An 18,040-nucleotide genomic window follows, 5' to 3' on the forward strand; every position below is an offset into this window, starting at 1 on the left:
CTTATTTCACTTATCCCCCCAAACCTTCATTTGTCATCCAACCATTTTATTCCCTTTTGCCGAAGATAAAGGTCTGCTTTCCCCCTGAAAGTTGTAGAGAATAAAAAAGTTTTGAAAAACTTTCTCTTTGTATTATCTTCATATCATTAAAACATATTATTTCAGACAGATACCTGAAAATCTTCTGTCTCCAAATTTTGTGAAGAGATGGACAAGAGCATTTAAAAAGGTGGGCTAAGGACTCTAGAGTGTGCGAATACTTTCCATGAGCACGCAAAGCTCGCTTCAGCCTTGGCGTCGATCGGGTGGATCAGCTTCCTGATCTCTTTTTAAGTGAAAGCTCCAATTCTGAATTTCTATCACCAAAAGTCTAGCATCTTATGGACCATGAAACTAAAACTCAAGGTCATATCACATTTTGGTGGAAGAGCTTAATGTCTGCAAGAGGTTCGGGTGAGAAGTGACATCCTGTATAATAAATAAACAAAAATAGAAACATTGAGGCTCCAGGCCATATACTTTCAGTTTAAAAGAAAAAATGATTTGGAAGCTGATCATTTGACAAATATTTCTAATTCCTTGGCACTCCCATGTAACAAAACTCTAAACAGGTACTTTCCTGTTAATAGTTCAGAAGAATGTTTATAATATTATCATGCAACAGATAGCTGCCAGGCGACAAAGTTGTCAGCAATGCCCATAGGGGAGCATCCTGAAGAGTTACAAACTTCACTTTTTATAGTGCTATAAAGAAGGACTGAAACTAGAGCAGGTGTTTCACCTGTGCGAATGATTCACTTCGTTTTCTTTTTTTGTAGAGGGAAGCTCAGAAAGTCAATGACAGGTTGTAAAACTCAGTGTTCTCTATTTTGGGTACAGCCCCAGGTGCGGTTCTTCAGCATCAATCATCAAAGAGTCAGACCACACTGACCATGGAGCTAATGGCAATGAATCCTCAGATTTCTTCACCTGTGGCAGTCCCTTCCATGCTGCTGGGGAGGAATCTGACAAGAGGTGACATAATTTTGAAAATTTCAAAATATAAGAAATTTTAACTGAATCGATTAGGACCATTCTCTCTCTTTTTATCCCAACTTCCACTCAGCCTTACTGTCCCTCAGGTCCAGTGACATTGGAATGGCTCTAGGCACTTGGGGAATTCAGCTAAAGGGAAGTTGAATTGAAGATACATTTACTTGGGATTAGTTGGGGTATAGTGACTTCCATAGTTTTCAGGGTGTAGGAATGGCTTCTAAAAATACTCCTAAAGTCCCCTTGATCATGACAACGTAAAGATGGAGATCCATTTATAATACTGAATGCATTCTATAATGTTCATCCCACACTTGAGAAGTTGAAAAGAAACAAGTTTTGAAGTACACAGAGCTACTTATAATAGATTCATAAAATTATAATTACATCATATTCTGAATTTTATGTCTGTGGTATTTGCCTGTTTTAAAAAAATGTAATTTGTGTTGATTTACTTTCTAATCCTAAATATATATTCACCATAACTAATTTTGTACTTCCTATTTTGAATTCATTTTATTAAGAAGGGTTCTCAAAATGTAGGTTCTGCAAAACTTGTATCTACTTATCTATCTAGGTAATAATGTGTACCCAAAATTACAATGCAGAATTATGATGGAGAAACAGGGAAAAATTCAAATCCAGGGATTAAACTCTTATAATTGTATTCATGGGCTGTTTAAATAGAATAATGGGTTAAATCATGGAACAAAGTTGCCTATTATGCTTGCTCAAAATACCTTAATATAGTGTTAGCCATTAGAAACAATGTATCCAGACTATATTACAACAGAGAATAAACTATAAAATCTCATATAAATGCAAAAAGCAGGATATAAAGTTGTGCTTAAAAACTAGTTTCTATTATTTTAAAATGATGCAAGGGGAAAGCCAACAAGGAAATTATGCTTTGGCTAATATCTTTATGTTTATGCTGATAAAGTACTAGCAGTAAAAGAAAGAAATAAACATTTTAACATTAATCTTTTTTCAAATTTTCTGTAAAAAGACTTTAGTACTTCATGGGAATACATAATTTGCTCAGAAACAGATTCTGATGTAATTTTAGTGATTATGACAAAGAATATTTTGATAGATCACTGTATTACTTTCCTGTTGCTACTCTAACAAATTACCACAAATTTGTGTTGCTAAAAACAACACAAATATATTACTTTATAGTTCTGAAGATCAGAAGTCTAAATGGATTTCTCTAAGTTAAAATCAAGGTGTCAGCAGGACCTCATTCCTTCTGGAGGCTCTAGGAGCACTCTTTTTCCTTGCCTTTTCAAGTTTCTAGAAGCTAAATGCATTCTTTGGCTCTTGGCCCCATTCTTCCATCATCGAAGTCAGCAACACAAGATTAAGTCCTTCCCTTACTGTTTTTATCTGATTCTGACTCCTCTTCTGTCCCCATTTCCACTTGTAAGGACCCTTGCGATTATATCAGCCCCACTCAGATAATCTGCTATAATCTCTTGGTTAGCAATCTTAATTGCTAAATCTAAATTTTCTAATTTGCTATGTGGTTTAACACAGTTGTACGTTCCAGGGATCAGGGAGTGAATGTCTTTGGGACCCATTATTTTGGTGTCCTTTGGTTATAAATCTGAAAATGCGCTATATCATCCTTACTACACCAAGAAGACTCTACATGTAATCAAAGATTCTCAAGATAGATACCAACCTCCAAGGCAGCTGTAGTCAGTAAAAATTGTTTTGTCTGCTCATAAAAATTCTTTTAAGTCTTATAATCTTGCATCTCACCATTCCAGTATTGCCCCAACAGGGGCCAAGTTTAGCACTCTACCATCCATCCCTCTGGACAGTGATTGGTTGTGGACTGATCACTGTTCCAAGCTAAGCCAATCAGAGTTTTTCCTCAGAGTTTTTACCCTCCCTTGAACTTCCAGGAAAGAAAGTCTCTCATCCTCCTTGGTCAGATTACAGTAAAAATATAACTTTAAATGATGCTAAAATCCATGTTCTTTTCACATGGAGAAAAATCACTCTGCAGTAGGCAAGTTTAAGACCAAGTAGCTAACAAGTTGAAATGTCTGTGCTGGGGTCAGGTGAGTATGAACATGTGTGTGTGTGTGTCTATGATAGAGAGATAGAGTGAGAAAGACTGTTGTGAGGTTACCTAAATCCCTCTTCCATTCATCCTAAAGGTCATCTTTACCCCCTGTCCTTCTTGGTTATGTGAGCACATAACTCATTTGTTTGTTCTGATTGAATTGGGACTCTGCCACTTGCATCCAAATGACTCTTAATTAAAATAGATGCTGTGTAATTTTGTTATATCCTCAGCACTGTAATTAATGACAAAGAAATTAAAAACATAATCAAGAAAGCTAGAGTGTTTCAGGACATAAAAACTAAGCAACTCTTTATATGTCCCGAACTGGGGATTGCTGTTAAGTGTGATCTGGTAGCAGTAATGCTACACCTTTTTGTTGCTGAGCATCTTTGATCTATACAAGGCATCAAACATGGTCTCTTGAATACTTTATAAATTTTGATTGAACAAGTAATAGCAAATATTCTCATTAAACATCATTTCTCTCAGTGTGACCAGTTTATAACATAGAAATAAAGCCCGTGGATTCAACCAGAAGCTGAAGCAACAGCTACCCAAATTATTCCATTAAAGTAAATATTATAGAGATTTTCCTTGTCATATTATATTGCCAATATAATTAATTGTATTGAAAAATAAATGAATAAATAAATGGATGTTTGATAAACAGTAATAAGCCCAGGATGTATGTAGGCCCTGGATCATTCGATGTTAATAACCAACAGTTACAGCTGCTTTGTGACCTGTTTGTCTATCTTCTCTACTATTTCCTCAGGTTATGTGCTCAGTCACACTGCTTGACATTTTCTTTGATAATTTAGCCTTATCCCACACATTTCCAAGATTTATAGGGACATTACCTAGCCATAGTTAAAAGTAGGATAATATGGCTGAATGTTGATTAGAAATAAGTTTATAGCTAAATCTTAGTTTGGAGCGATGTAAGAACTGCAAAACAGCTATTATATTTCCTTTTTAAATTTTTATATTTTTTCTAAAACACTATTTTTACATAATAAGATGGGTCTCCTTAAAAAAATTCAAAACGAAACTTGATTAGCGTACAAATTAAATTTCCTTCTGTTCTTGTTCCCATACTCCTGTTATTTCTGAAATGCCAGGTTGTACTGTTACGAACAATCAACATTTATTAATCAGAATGGACACCCCTCATGGGTACAGGCTAAAACCGAAAGCATTACAGAAGAAATGTCATTCTGTTCTGAGAGAAAAAACATGAATGGAATTTTTTTCTTCTATCCTAATCAGAATCTTCAATGACTAATTCTCATGACTTTGAATAAAAAGGTTTTTGGCTTGGTCCATCTTTTCATTCCAAATTTAAATCTACTCAACACTTTTTTCTTTAAAAAAAGAAGTCAAATCATAAGTTCCATATACAACCATATACAAAGTATTTATATATTTGATCTCTATTTGAAATATTTACTAATTCAACTATTAAACTATTCAGTGTATAGCTAAGACACATCTAGTTCAAAATATGTTCCTTAATAATCTGCCGTCACACCTTTCTTACAGTGTTTGGGTTTTATGTAGTTGTATCTAAATTGCTGTCACTTTTTGTCAATATCGTGTAGTCTTTTTAGAACTTGGTATTAAAAAAAAAAGCTATGGGCCTTTTTTTCATAAAAATATAAACAAAAAGGTACATACAATATATTTGTGCTATTTTAAGAGATTCTTATTACCCTGACACCCAACCATAAACCTCCAGGATTGAATGAATTTCAGGTTAAGAATCCCTGGATATAGAATTAAAAGAACCCCTCATTACAATACAAATTATTCTGGTCAAGGAAACATATCACAGATTAGTTCTCAGAAAACTATGAAGGTTGAGAAAGCAGGTTTAAGGCTTCTGAGCAATTGAGGACCATGGAAGAACATTTTTGTGAAAGCGATATACCCCCAGCATTCACACCCAATGCTTCATAATTACACTGGAGACCTATTTAAAAATATAGATTTTCACTCCCACCGCAGATATATAAAACTGGGACGGAACAATTCCCTGAACAAACATACGATATTCTTTCTTATTTGTGTGCCTCCTGATGCAATTTCCTGTTTTTGAAACTATTGTCCCTCTTTTCCAAGAGCAAACCTTCCCCCAAACCCTCATTCCTGCCTTATTACTTTCCCACATATTCAACAGAACATCAGGAAAAGACCCCACAAGACAGTAATTTTTTTGCAAGTCTTAAGCATTCCCTGAAGCCCTGTTTGCTCTGTGGGATGTAGGGCAAAAACAAAAGTGTCTTCTGCTTAGTCCTTTCTGTTGCACAACTACGTCCATTACACAACCCTGCAGAGCAGTGATTCTTAATGTGGCTGCAGGGTGGAATCACCAGGGAGCTTTTAAAATCCCTGATGCCCAGGCAACATCACAGACAAATTAAATCAGGTGGAGGCTCAGCACTGGTGTTTTAAAGATACTTCAACAAACTCTAAGTCTCCTTTATGGACTCTTGAAGGGCTAGGGTTACCTGGCTTTGATTTCTTCCTGGAAACCTTCATCACCCAAGTCTGCAATTTTGTGTAAACCACTTTTATTTCTGATTTTCCTTCAGTTCTTATTTGGCCCCCTTTCAATACTCAGATCTGGCCAAACAGGACCTCCTCAGAGAGGGTCCCTGACAGCCTCATCTGGAGCAGCCCCCAGCCCTCTGGAGAGTCCAACTAGGCCACTCTAATATAATATCTTGATTTCCTTCTCCTAGCACTAACCAACATTATTTACTTTCTGGTTTAACTCCTCCAACCAAACTTCTAGGATCTCTATGAGATCTCTCACATTGGTTGCCTTATTTATTATTCTGTCTTTGGCACCTGGACTGGTTCTAGGCAAATAGTAGAATCCCAATAAATATATGCTGACTATATAAATGAATTGAAGAGTGAATGAGTGAATATTGGTCATGTTTTCTCTATTAAGCTCTATATCTTTGAATTCATCTGTAGTCATCTACTTAAACCCTTATAATCCTTTACAATTATGTATTAGTTTTTAAGTTAACAAAACAATTTCCTATGTATCATCTTAATTTGCCTCACAGCATTTTAGAAGAAACAGAGCAGTTACAATACTGCTTTTATGGACAACAAAGCTGAGGGTCCATAGAGCTAAAAAAAACCACACAACTAAAACTTTACAGGGGCACACTAACAATAAATGGTCTGAGCACATCTGCCTGTGTGGATGTCATAGGCCATGCGGTCATCTCTTTAATTCTTGTCCCCTCAAAGGCATATGTCCTCATAATTGAAGTGGCTGACTGGTTAAGGCTCTAGATACTTAAAGGAAGCACAATGTTGGCAGAGTGTATGAGCCTCTCTACCCAACCAGGAAAGTGGTGCCTGTTGATAGTTTCCCTAGGGATCATGCAAGTAAAGGATGGGAGTAACATTTGGGAAGATGGTTGAATAATGTGAGCATGTATCAGCCCTGTCACAGCCTTGTGTATTCACAAGACTTCAGACCCCATAACACATCCAGAACCCATTTACTAATAATCCCTCTATTTTTTCTCCCTTTATGTAGTAGAATCATCCAGAAGAGTGGATCTAGAATAGACATGCATTATACCATGTGGGTTTGGCTACTAGTTCTTTTACAATTACAATAAACTATATTCAAGAGCATAAGTTGATTCTGTCTTACCATGGCGACCATAACCCAATAGCAATGTTAACAATACCCAGACTTCTAGCAAATTAATCAAGTGAAGCAAGAGACCTTTCCAGTCACTATATACTCTATATTTGTTTGCATTTTTCATACTTTTTAAAAGTTCCTTCATTTAACAATTGTGCAATACCAGGCCTTAGGAAGAAATCTAGAGAAAGAAATCCTGGCAAAGGATTTAATGTCCTTATAAAGGAGTTTACATATGACCTCAAATATTTGCTATTTCACCCTAGGGACCATTCAAACCTTAAATGGCTCACGACTGTACTATGCCAGACCATTTGGTCCTATTTACAAGCATCCACATGTCATGGATATTTTAAGCAGTAAATAGACCAAAATTATTTAGAAACTTTAAGAAGCCAAAGTATCCTGATTTTCCTCTTTGTATCCAAATAAAAGGCACCACATGAGGAATAAATATTCATGGAGAACAAAAAGTCATTCATCTTAACTGTTATATTCCAAATGAAAGGATGCCATACTGAAGACTCAATTACTCTATACCCAAAACAGTCACTTGGTAAAAGCAGAATTGAGAAGGACAGCTTGGCTAGTCACCTGATTCCCCTGAGTAGTCAGCTCTCTGTATGTCTCATTAACTATGTCCAACTAGACACACAGTCTATATGAAAGTGAGTTGGAAATAAAAGGCATGAAGCCCATGAAAACAAACACAAAATCTAGGGCTCCAAATGAGTCGGAACACAGAGTCAAACTCACATACTGCAGAGAGAAATGAAGGTGGGAAAGTAGTCTGAAAAAAATAAGTTCAAAGTCACCATCAGGGTGTTGCTGCTATTTTAGCCTGTGACTTGTTGGCTCACACACCTAAGGGAGCCCAGACTAAGTCTAGAGTCTCTGGCTCCGATACCAATAACCCCCTATCTTGCCTCACTGTGACATGATCTCCCTTTGCTGTTTAAAACATGTAGGTATGTGTATACATACCCAATACAGAAAATGTGACCCTCATGTACTAATCTAACTGCTAAACTGTTGTCATTTTACTACTTTGTTTATATGATTGACTTTTAATAAAACAGCCACTTTAGATCTGTATTTGTCTTCTCTTATGCTGTCAGTAAATAAGTAAGCATGATGTGAGGTACAAGAAAGAGGAAGAAGGGGACATGAGAGGATGCTAATGCATTTATCTGGTTCATGGAAAGATTTAGATCTTGGTACCTTGAGTTACATTAAACATGGTATTTCAGCAATGACATAATGCAGTGGGCACTGAGCAAGGTTAACCTGGCATTTTTACGATATCATTTTAATGTATTTACTTTCAATGTATATCCTTTTTACTAACAATTGACCTCATAAGACAATTACGAGAATGAGAGCTCTCAAAGAAGTTGCTTCTTCTGTCCCAAGACGACCACAGTATGGAGAAGGGTAATGGGGGAATGGGAGAGATGACCTTTGCCCCTAGGCTGTCTCCCACCACTTTCTTATTCTTTATGTATCACCAAAAGTGAATTTGTTCCTGTTTTCCTGCTAAAGTTATTCCCCTGTTAATTCAATGTGTCTCTCTATGCTGCTCCTTAGACCTGGAATGCACTTTTATCTAAATCATTATCTGTCTATTGCTACTCATCCCTGCTGACTCAATTCTAATTTCACTCACTTCATGAAGTCATATTTTTTCACCCAAATTTATTTAGAAAATATTATCTTCCTATTCTGATTCTCAAGATGCTTAATTTCTTTTCCCACCACAATTTTCACATTTATCACAAAGATTTATCATAGGGAGTAGCAAATGTTTTGCATAAAGGGTTAGATAGTATATTTTAGGCTTTGTGTGCCATACATTTTCTGTAGCAACTCTTCAACTCTGCCATTTCAGCAAGAAAACAGCCATATGTAAACAAGTGAGCACTGCTGTGTTCTAATAAAACTTTATTTATAAAAACAGAATGCAGTCCTCATGGTTCTAGCTTCCTGGCCCCTTGTTTAGCAAAGCGATACATGGTAGGTGGTCAATAAAAATTAGATGGATCAAATTTGATAAACAACTAATGGAAATATGATGCATGTGTTGACTATACACTGTAGTATAATTATATATTAAATACAGTCATTATGCAAATAAAGCACAATGGCTAACCCTATTGATTTTTATTAATATTTTATGTATCTAAGAGGGTAATTACAGAGTTCTGATAAGCTATATGACCCTAAGGCCTCATCAAAATACTGACATTCTGTCTCATTGATTTTCCATTAAAGAGAAAATCTGTAGAGTATATGGTCCCATAAAGATTATGGCAGCCCGGCTGGGCATGGCTCAGCGGCTGAGAATCCACCTAGGATCCAGGAGAGCGAGGTTCGATTCCTGGTCAGGGCACATGCCCAGGTTGTGGGCTTGATCCCTAGTGGGGACATGCAGGAGGCAGCCAATCAATGCCTCTCATCATTGATGTTTCAACTCTCTCTCTCCCTCTCTCTTCCTCTCTCCGAAATCAATTTAAAAAACACACCATATATTTAAAAAAAAAAAAAAAAGAAAAAGGAAAAAAAAGATTATGGCAAATAGCCAAACCAGTTTGTTTCTCACTAAAATTATCTGGTTTGCTTGTTTATATTGAGTAAAAAATCAAGTAAATAACCACTAGAGCTCCACATTACATCCTTCACTATGTGTTTAATGCTTTAATAGAAATAAATATATAATTGTGGTAACAAAATTGTCACAGTTGTCACACATTTCATTTTAAGCTCACTTAAAGAAATTAGGATTGAATTCTTGCCCAATTTTCTATTTTCATTTCAAATACATTTTGACAATATTTGTTGCAGCCTTTTCTAGGAAGTTTTCTTGGCCAAAGAATTTCACTGGACTTCAATTTACATTATGCAAAATGTAATAAAAAATATCTATTGATTTGGATAGATTCCTATCTTTGACACAAAGTGTTCTGTTGCCATAGAGAAAACATTTAAACAAATCATTGAATGGAACACACAAAGTAAAATACTGTCTTGAGAGTAATACAGTTTTTTGGACTATGGATTAGAGAAGACTCAAGTAATTAAAAAAATACTATTTTTATTATTTTCCACAGAAATCTCTCCTCCTGTTTGTTCTGTTGAATATAAAATAAAATGAAGAAGGCAAGATAAAATAAAGGAGAAATAAGAAACATGGATAATTATTTACCCACTAGAAAGAGGAGCCTCTGAATAATCACCTTGCATGAAACCCTCTTCTCTGTTTAACTTGACTCTTTTCAATTCTTCTTAGTCATTCCCTTCAATATATGCAGATCATGGTTTTAGTTTAGTAAATGCTGCTTTTTCATATGAATGAGAGATTTAATATTGGATTTAATCAGGACCTTCCACTTATGGGCACCTGCACTGCTGGCCTCCTCATGAGGATAGAAAATATCCCAACACACAGAAGTCCCTGTAGATCATGGGAACAGAGGGAAACCATGCTGGAGACATCATATTTAGTTCTTCCTGAATCTCAATCATTTTGTCTCCATACTATCTTTAATAAAATCATAATAAACAACATTTACATTTGTGAGGTTTTGTAAAATATAGGATGTATGTACAGTTTATGACATTCTGAAAAGTTTTCTGAGTCCAAAGAAAGCAAATAATAAACAGGCTTTTTTTCTTTCCTGATACCATATTACCATTCTAGGTCATTCCACGATAATAGAACATATAAAAGACATAACAGAAAGGGAACACTGTAAGTTCAGCGTGTGCTCAAAGACCCATGGAAGACTCTCTGAATGCACAGGCTGATTTCTCATCATTTAATGTCTACCATACGACAAAGTGCCAACTTTTGCTTTGGATATGATTTAGCAGTTCACTGGTATTTTCCACATTTAGTGTAGCACTAAAAGCAGGACCATTCCTTCAGGATAAGGAAGAGTAAAGAAGTTAATTTTACAGGATCATTTCTTCTTCTTTGGCTGTGGCCCTTAACGACTGTTTGAAATGCCATAATTTACTGCATCGCTGTTCCAAAGTCATTGAGCGCTGACAGATGCACAGCATCAACCAACCTGCGCACTCAGAACAGAGATCATCTGAATCCCCTGCACTACCTCAAAATACTACTGAAATTACACACTGGGGTTCCTTGTCACTTGAAAACTGTGCATTTCCCACTGCAATTAACTTAAAATAAGGTATTTAATTAGGCCACTGATAATTTTTAAAATATAATCAAAATCACAATAGGTGGTCTGGTGCTTAATTTAAAATATTTGGAGGTCTCTCCTCTCGATAAACGTTTAAGTTCACTATAATGTATTGTTAACTATGGGCACTATGTTGGACAGCAGATCTCTAGAAATGATTCATCTTGTGTGGCTGTGGCTTCAGACACAATGAATAACAACTCCCCATTTCCCCTCCCTCTCTCCCTTGGCAACCGCCATTCTATTTTCAGCTTCTCTAGAGTTTGACTGTTTCAAGTGCCTCTCACGTTAAGCACCTTTTATACATACACACAAAAGCAGAGGGATGCAAGGACATTTTTGGAGGTAGTGGGTATATTTATTATCTTGGCTGTGGTGAAGGCATCATGGGTGTATGCATATGTCCAAACTCATCAAATTGCATAGGTTATATAAGTGCAGGTATTCTTTGTATATCAATTATAACTTAATAAAGCCATAAAAATTTTAATAAAAAGATCCTCTCTCCCCCAAATTAAATATGTATATATGGAGGACTTCCAATTTTTATTACTTTTAATCAGTTCCAAATAATAACATTTCTGTATACATGAATAAGAAAAATAATGATTCATTTGTAAAACATCGAGAGAGTAACTAACACATAGGATTAAAAAATACATGCATCATGGGAAACTTCTCTGGTAAATAAAGCAAGAAATTTTAAAGATGTGCTTTACTAGTGAAAAAGAGAGATATATTCTGGCTTAAATTGAAAAGTCTCCAGACGGTGTGAATTTGGCACTATTATTCTTTGAAAGTATGTTCCTAGGTAAGGGAATTGAACCAGACTTGCTTAATTCATTAATTAAAACATACTAATTGATAAAAACGAGTACATGGTTTCTATTTTCTAGAAGAAACAATATTAAATAATTAGCCTCAGTTTCTCATTGTTGCTCCATTTACACCTTCCTCTGCGGGCGTGTATGGTTATATGTGTTTAAGAACTGAAACATATGCAATACCTCTTTGAAAAAGGCTAATAAAAGAAAACCAAAGGGCACAGAGGATAGGCAAGGAGAACACATGGGATTTCAGTACCAAACAAAAAGATGACTCAGGGCAAGGACAACTGATGATCAAAGAAGGTAAATACCTCAAGCACAGCCTCCGAATAACAATGCCTGCAGATAAGCCATTCCCTCTGACACATAGGAGTAAATAAAAGGAGTTTGATAAATGGTAAAAGTATGTAACATTACAAGTAAAACATATTGAGAAGAGCTAACTGATTATTTAAATTGTCAGTATCGGGGTTTTAAGGGCACCCCTGTTACGCTGCTGGTGGCAGGGGATACTGGCATAATTATTCTAGAGAATATAAATTGTTGGGGCAATTTTTTCAATGAAAAGCTTTAATATATTTTTATTCATTTAGATCTATGCATTCCACATGTCAGAATACTAAGAACTGGTGCAAAATTTAGACTATAAGAATGTAAAATACAATATTTAGAACTTGAGTAAAATGGGACAATTTAGATGTCTAAGAAAAGAAAGTTGGTTCTTTTTGTTACAATCATATTATGGAGTTCAATGCAGTCATATCAATAATTTTGCATAAGGATGTTTGTAACAAAGAAATAAATATATTCATCACATATTGTTCAGCAAATTGGTATGATAACAAAACCAGCTTATCATCTAAAATGACAGCTCTGGAGCCGGAGGGCCTGTAGTAAACATTTGTATTAAAACTTACACCTCTGACACTTACTATGTAAGAGGCAAACTGTTCCAATTTCCAATTTCTTTTTCTGTAAAAAGAAAAATAATTGTTCTTTGTATTTGGGGGATATTAAAAAAGACAATATATTCAATGTTCTTAGGATTTTACCTGTTGAGTAAGTGTGCATAACAAGCTGTTGATAGAATGGCGTAGATACAACATTTATAAAATATGTATGTTTATATTTATTTTGATTTAGATATTGATATTGATAAGATGTACATACAGTAATAACTTCAACTGTTTTTTGCTTATTTCTATGGGTCAAAGTATGATTTTTGTTGGGTTTGCTTGTTTGTTTGCTTTGGTTTAACCGTGTTCCCTAAATACTGTATGTGGAAGAGTATGAGCCAGGAGTTCTGCTGCAATAACAAGCAACCTTAATATCTGAGCTGCTTGAAAAAACATAAACTTATTTCTCACTCCTGTTACAGGTTCCTTGGTGGTGTCAGCAGGGGTTTCTGCTAATCACCCTCATTCAGAGACTCAGGCTAATGGATCAGCCACCATCTCAAACACTCCAAATCCCCAGGCCAGAGTGAAAAGGAGATGGCAAATCTCTCACTGCTGCTTAAACTTCTGCTCTGAAGTGAGCACATCACTTTGCTCACATTTTTTTACCTAAGCCAGACACAGACCCAGGGAAAGAATCTCAATAATTTAAAAAACGTATTTCTAAGTCAAGAAGAGTTCAAAACTAATGTGTAGTCTATCATAAGACATTTTCAGTTTTTGAGTAGAACATTGGTATGAAAATAGAAAAAGCTATCAACCATACCTAACTCCCGAGAGCAGAAATTATGATGAATAACTGTATATCCATATTGACTACATGAGAGTCATCTAAACTAAATGAAAAGATATTCATAGGCAATAAAAAATAGAAATCAAGGAATCAGAGGATGAATAGAGAATGTAATAGATCACTAAATCTTTCCCCTACATTTAGAAGGTAATGGTCACATTTGGTCATCACCAGCAGAATCTAGTAATCTAATTTAATTTCCAGTGGAAAATGCCTTCACTTGGCCCTGAGGTGGACTGTACCAAGGAACTTCAGTACAGTCTACCAGGAGAATATTTTTTTCTTGGCCCCAGCTAGTAAGCTGAAGAAGCTCTCAGGCTTGTGAATTGATGGGCCTTGTAATTGGTTTCCTCACTCATGTAACCACTGATGCAATTGTCATTCATATATTACAGAACTTACCCTTTGAAAGTTTTCAAATTGGCTACTTGCTTTGAAACATCAAATGCCAATGAGTTTGCAGATGTAGCACCATGAGAAAGGAAGGGCCTCTGATCATTGGTCCAAGCACTAGCTGGCTCATAAGTCCTTGATCTTCACTTTCAAAATCCTTATATTTTGTTGTGGTTCCCTGGGAAATCACTTCACTCATCAATACCTCCATTTCCCCATGAGAAAACTAGAAAAGCTTATTATTTATCTGTAAAGAACTTCAAAAGGCTTAAATGAATTATAAAAAATTTAAAATGTCATAACTTAATACATATGTTCAGCACCTTTTTAATGATAAACTTTAAATACTCTATTATTTTAAATGGTAGCTAAATTTATTAGTCAATCTCTAGAAAGGTAAGAGACAAATATGTGTTTATCAGAGTTTATTAAAAAATTATATATAAAGCCCATAAGAATCTTTTTGCACTAGCACTAAATTAAAAACTTTCGAAACAAATGAAAAACTGATAAACATTTATATTTACAGTGATTTTTCTGTTTGAGAAATATTTTGTATGCTTTTTTCTTTTCCATTATATAACTTATTTTTAACAATGAATGAATGAGAGTGAATGAATAAATAACTGTAGTCTGAGGGATACTAACTTTTAATCTTTGTTGCTTTAAAATCATGACTTACTCAAGCACTACAATGGTACTGTATTGATGCAGGTAGAACATTGGTTTTTGTCTAGGATTATTGGTGAAAGATGGGATGTCAGAAAAGCTTGTGAATTAAAAAATTCCTCCTACCTATATATTATCTTCCTACTTATCGTTAGAGATAAATATCAAAGTGTAGGAAAATACCTACAGTACAAATAATCTTGGAGACTTTGGAGGTTTTCTACATAAGGAAACCTGTGAGTAATAAAAAGTCAGATGATAACAAATAATGGCAAGGATGTGAGGAAACTGGAACCCTCATGCGTTGCTGGTGGGAATGTAAAGTGGTATAGCCGCCTTAGAAACAATACCTCAAAAAGTCAAACATAGAGTTAGCATAAGTCCCACTTATGGATATAAACCCAAGAGAATTTAAAACACAGTTCATACAAAAACGTATACATGGTGTTTACAGAACTCATGATGGACAAAAGCTAGAAACATCCAAATGTCCAGTAAGAGATAAAAGGATAAATGAATGTGGTCTATCCATACAAGTGAATATTACTCAGCCATAAGAAGGAATGAAGTTCATGCTACAACACAGATAAAGCTTGAAAACGTTATCCTACGTGAAAAAAGCCAGAAACAAAAAGGCCACATATTTTATTATTCCATTTATATGAAATATCCAGCTTAGGTAAATCCATAGGGACAGGAAGTAGATGAATGGTTTCTAGGGGTTGAGGGAAGGGGAGAATGAGGCATGACTGGTAAGGGGTACAGAGATTCTTTTTGTGGTGATGAAATGTTCTAGAATGAGACGGTGGTGATAGTTGCATAATTCTGTTAACATACAAAAAAAACCCACTAAGTTGTACTCTTTCAAAGAATGAATTTTATAATATTTGAATTAAATCTCAATATAATTTTATCTCAATAAAATTTATTTTTCCTAAAGAAAACTGAGACATAAAATTAAATTTCTGATCTAACATTCAGGTAAAGGAAGAATTCCTTCTTTCCCTCTCTCATGAATAAAATTTGTAATAACTTCAATTACCAGTTCTTCTGAAAGCATATTTCATAACAACTTTGCCACTTTCATGTTAGAGGTGAAACTGTATTCCTTATTTTGCTAAATCAAAAACAATGGAACCAGCTTTCCTCTAGATGAACTCTTCCGTCTCCAATTTGCACTGATCTGGTACCAAGAGCACGCCTGAGACCACATGCCTTCTGAACAACAAAAGCCTACACAGAATTCTCTGTTGGTACAATGCTGTTTCAAAAGCCAACACTCTCCTCAATACACCAGTGTTATTGAGTTTCAGAAATGTCAGGGAACAATAGATGGTCTCATTCAGACAATTTTAAGCAAATATCCTAACATTTTTATTTTCTCTTTAATGTAGCACTGAACTGAATTGAACTGAACTGAACTTGAACAAATCTCAAAACTACAGTGGACTGATAGCATCTGAGTGCATGTGGGCACATAAGTAAGACAGAAAGGGAAAGAGACATTATATTTCTCCATGTACTTTCACTCATGGAACTTGAATTTTTTAATTAAATTTATTGGGGTGACATTGGTTAATAAGATTAGATAAGCTTCAAGTGTACAATTCTATGATACATCATCTGTATATTTTATTCATTCTTAAAAGACTAATCTCTCATTCAGGAATCTTAACTATCTTTTTAATAAGATATATGTGTATTGAATTCATTTCACTCATAGGATTAGGAGGCGGTGACAAGGCCTGAGAGCCCTCACTTACCCCTTCCAGAGCAGGGCAGATCAGAGCTCCCTTGGCACTTCTTGATGCTCTCCTCGGCCGACAGCGGGCAGGAACGTGGGTGCTCACACTTTTTTCCAAACCAGCCTACTTTGCAGTCACATCTTCCACAATTACATTGTCCATGACCTTCACAATGAGAGTAGTAAAAAATATATATATACATATACATGTGAAGTCAGAATTCATTTCAGTAGGGAATTTCACAAATGAGTCAGGATCTTAATTAACAATATAAAACATTAAGGCAAAGGTACATTTTTCTCAAGTCCTTAAATACCTAATTTATATTAATTGCTCATGAGGAGTAAAAAAAGCAACAACTACAGATATGATAAACAAACTCATAAGGCTATGCACTTGAATTTATCAAAATCCATATGCATGTGATTACATTGGCATTGGGCTGCTGGGGCCTAAATGGAGTATTTGATGGATTTGGCAATTAATTCATGTGGAAGAGAGCACTGGAAATGTAAAACAATTTGTTTTGAAGTGGGGTCCTATCTTTTGTTGTCACCCACACTTTATTTGATTACTTTTTTACCACAAACTATATGATTAGCCTTAAGACCAGTAACTTGTGCGGAGTTCACAATTGTTGAAGACCAATGAAATACACACAAAAGAGGTCAGGGAAGATATTAAATTTCTTTACACATGGACACAGAGTCTGTAAAGAACTATAAGTAGTGGTATGGGATAGTAAAAAAAAAAAAAAAGGCCTCCATTAATCAATCAAATAATTGGGTTCAAATCTTGACATCCACATTGAAGTTAGTGTCTTCATTTTTAAATGGGGTAATAGTGCATTATCTATCCACATTTATCAAGAAGTACATAATACATCTTAAAATGTTACATAAAAGTGACCTATTGTTATTTTTATTTATTTGAGCCCACACATGTGATCAAGGAGGAACAGAAAGGAAAGCAAGATAACTTGAGCTGAGCTTTTCCTAACTCCTAGGAAACATTCAGATACTCATTGCAGATGCAGAACAACATGGATTTCTACAATTGCTGCAAATATGGATGAAGAATTTTCAAGGAAATGAAATTACACTTTAAGTAAATCAAGTAAGATACTAATGGGTGAAATCCATGTTATTTTTTCAATAACATCGGAGATTAATATATATCACACAATATGGAAATTGGCCTTCAGTGAAGAGTGGCCTTTTTTATAAATATTACATGAGGTTTTGGGCAGACATCTATCTTTTGAGTTTGGAGAATGGAACAATTCACATCAGGAATCTTTTCACCATTAATTAACCTGATTCTTCATGGAACAAATCATAAAATCATAGGTCAAAGTGAGATGAGATATTAGGGATCATTGTATAGAAATCTTTCATTTTTAACACTAAATTCAATTCAAAAACCATTTATTGCATACCTACCATGTAACAAAGTCTAAAAAAAAATTGCCGTTTTCATTAATACTCTGCCTCAGATAGAACTCATCATTTTAAAGGAAAAGAAAATTAGGATTACTAGTAAATACGTATAGCATGTGAACAGGATCATTTAGACCTTCAAATATAAGAATTTTCATTATAATAGCTGAATTTATTAGCAATTAGTTTTCATAGGTTGTTAGGTTCTGTGGTGTTTTT

The 18,040-nt window shown here is 35.0% G+C and overlaps 1 protein-coding gene across 1 annotated transcript in view; it reads right to left on the reverse strand.

The window, feature by feature from the left end:
• Positions 1–18,040, reverse strand: part of ITGBL1 (integrin subunit beta like 1) — a 182,299-nt gene that overhangs the window by 65,504 nt on the left and 98,755 nt on the right. Inside the window, exon 7 of the mRNA XM_081127654.1 lies at positions 16,401–16,547. Coding sequence (XP_080983780.1) covers positions 16,401–16,547 — 147 coding nt within the window. The remainder of the gene's footprint in view (positions 1–16,400; positions 16,548–18,040) is intronic.

Source organism: Miniopterus schreibersii (assembly GCF_964146895.1).
Source record: "Miniopterus schreibersii genome assembly, chromosome: 2".
Classification (NCBI taxonomy): Eukaryota; Metazoa; Chordata; class Mammalia; order Chiroptera; family Miniopteridae; genus Miniopterus; species Miniopterus schreibersii.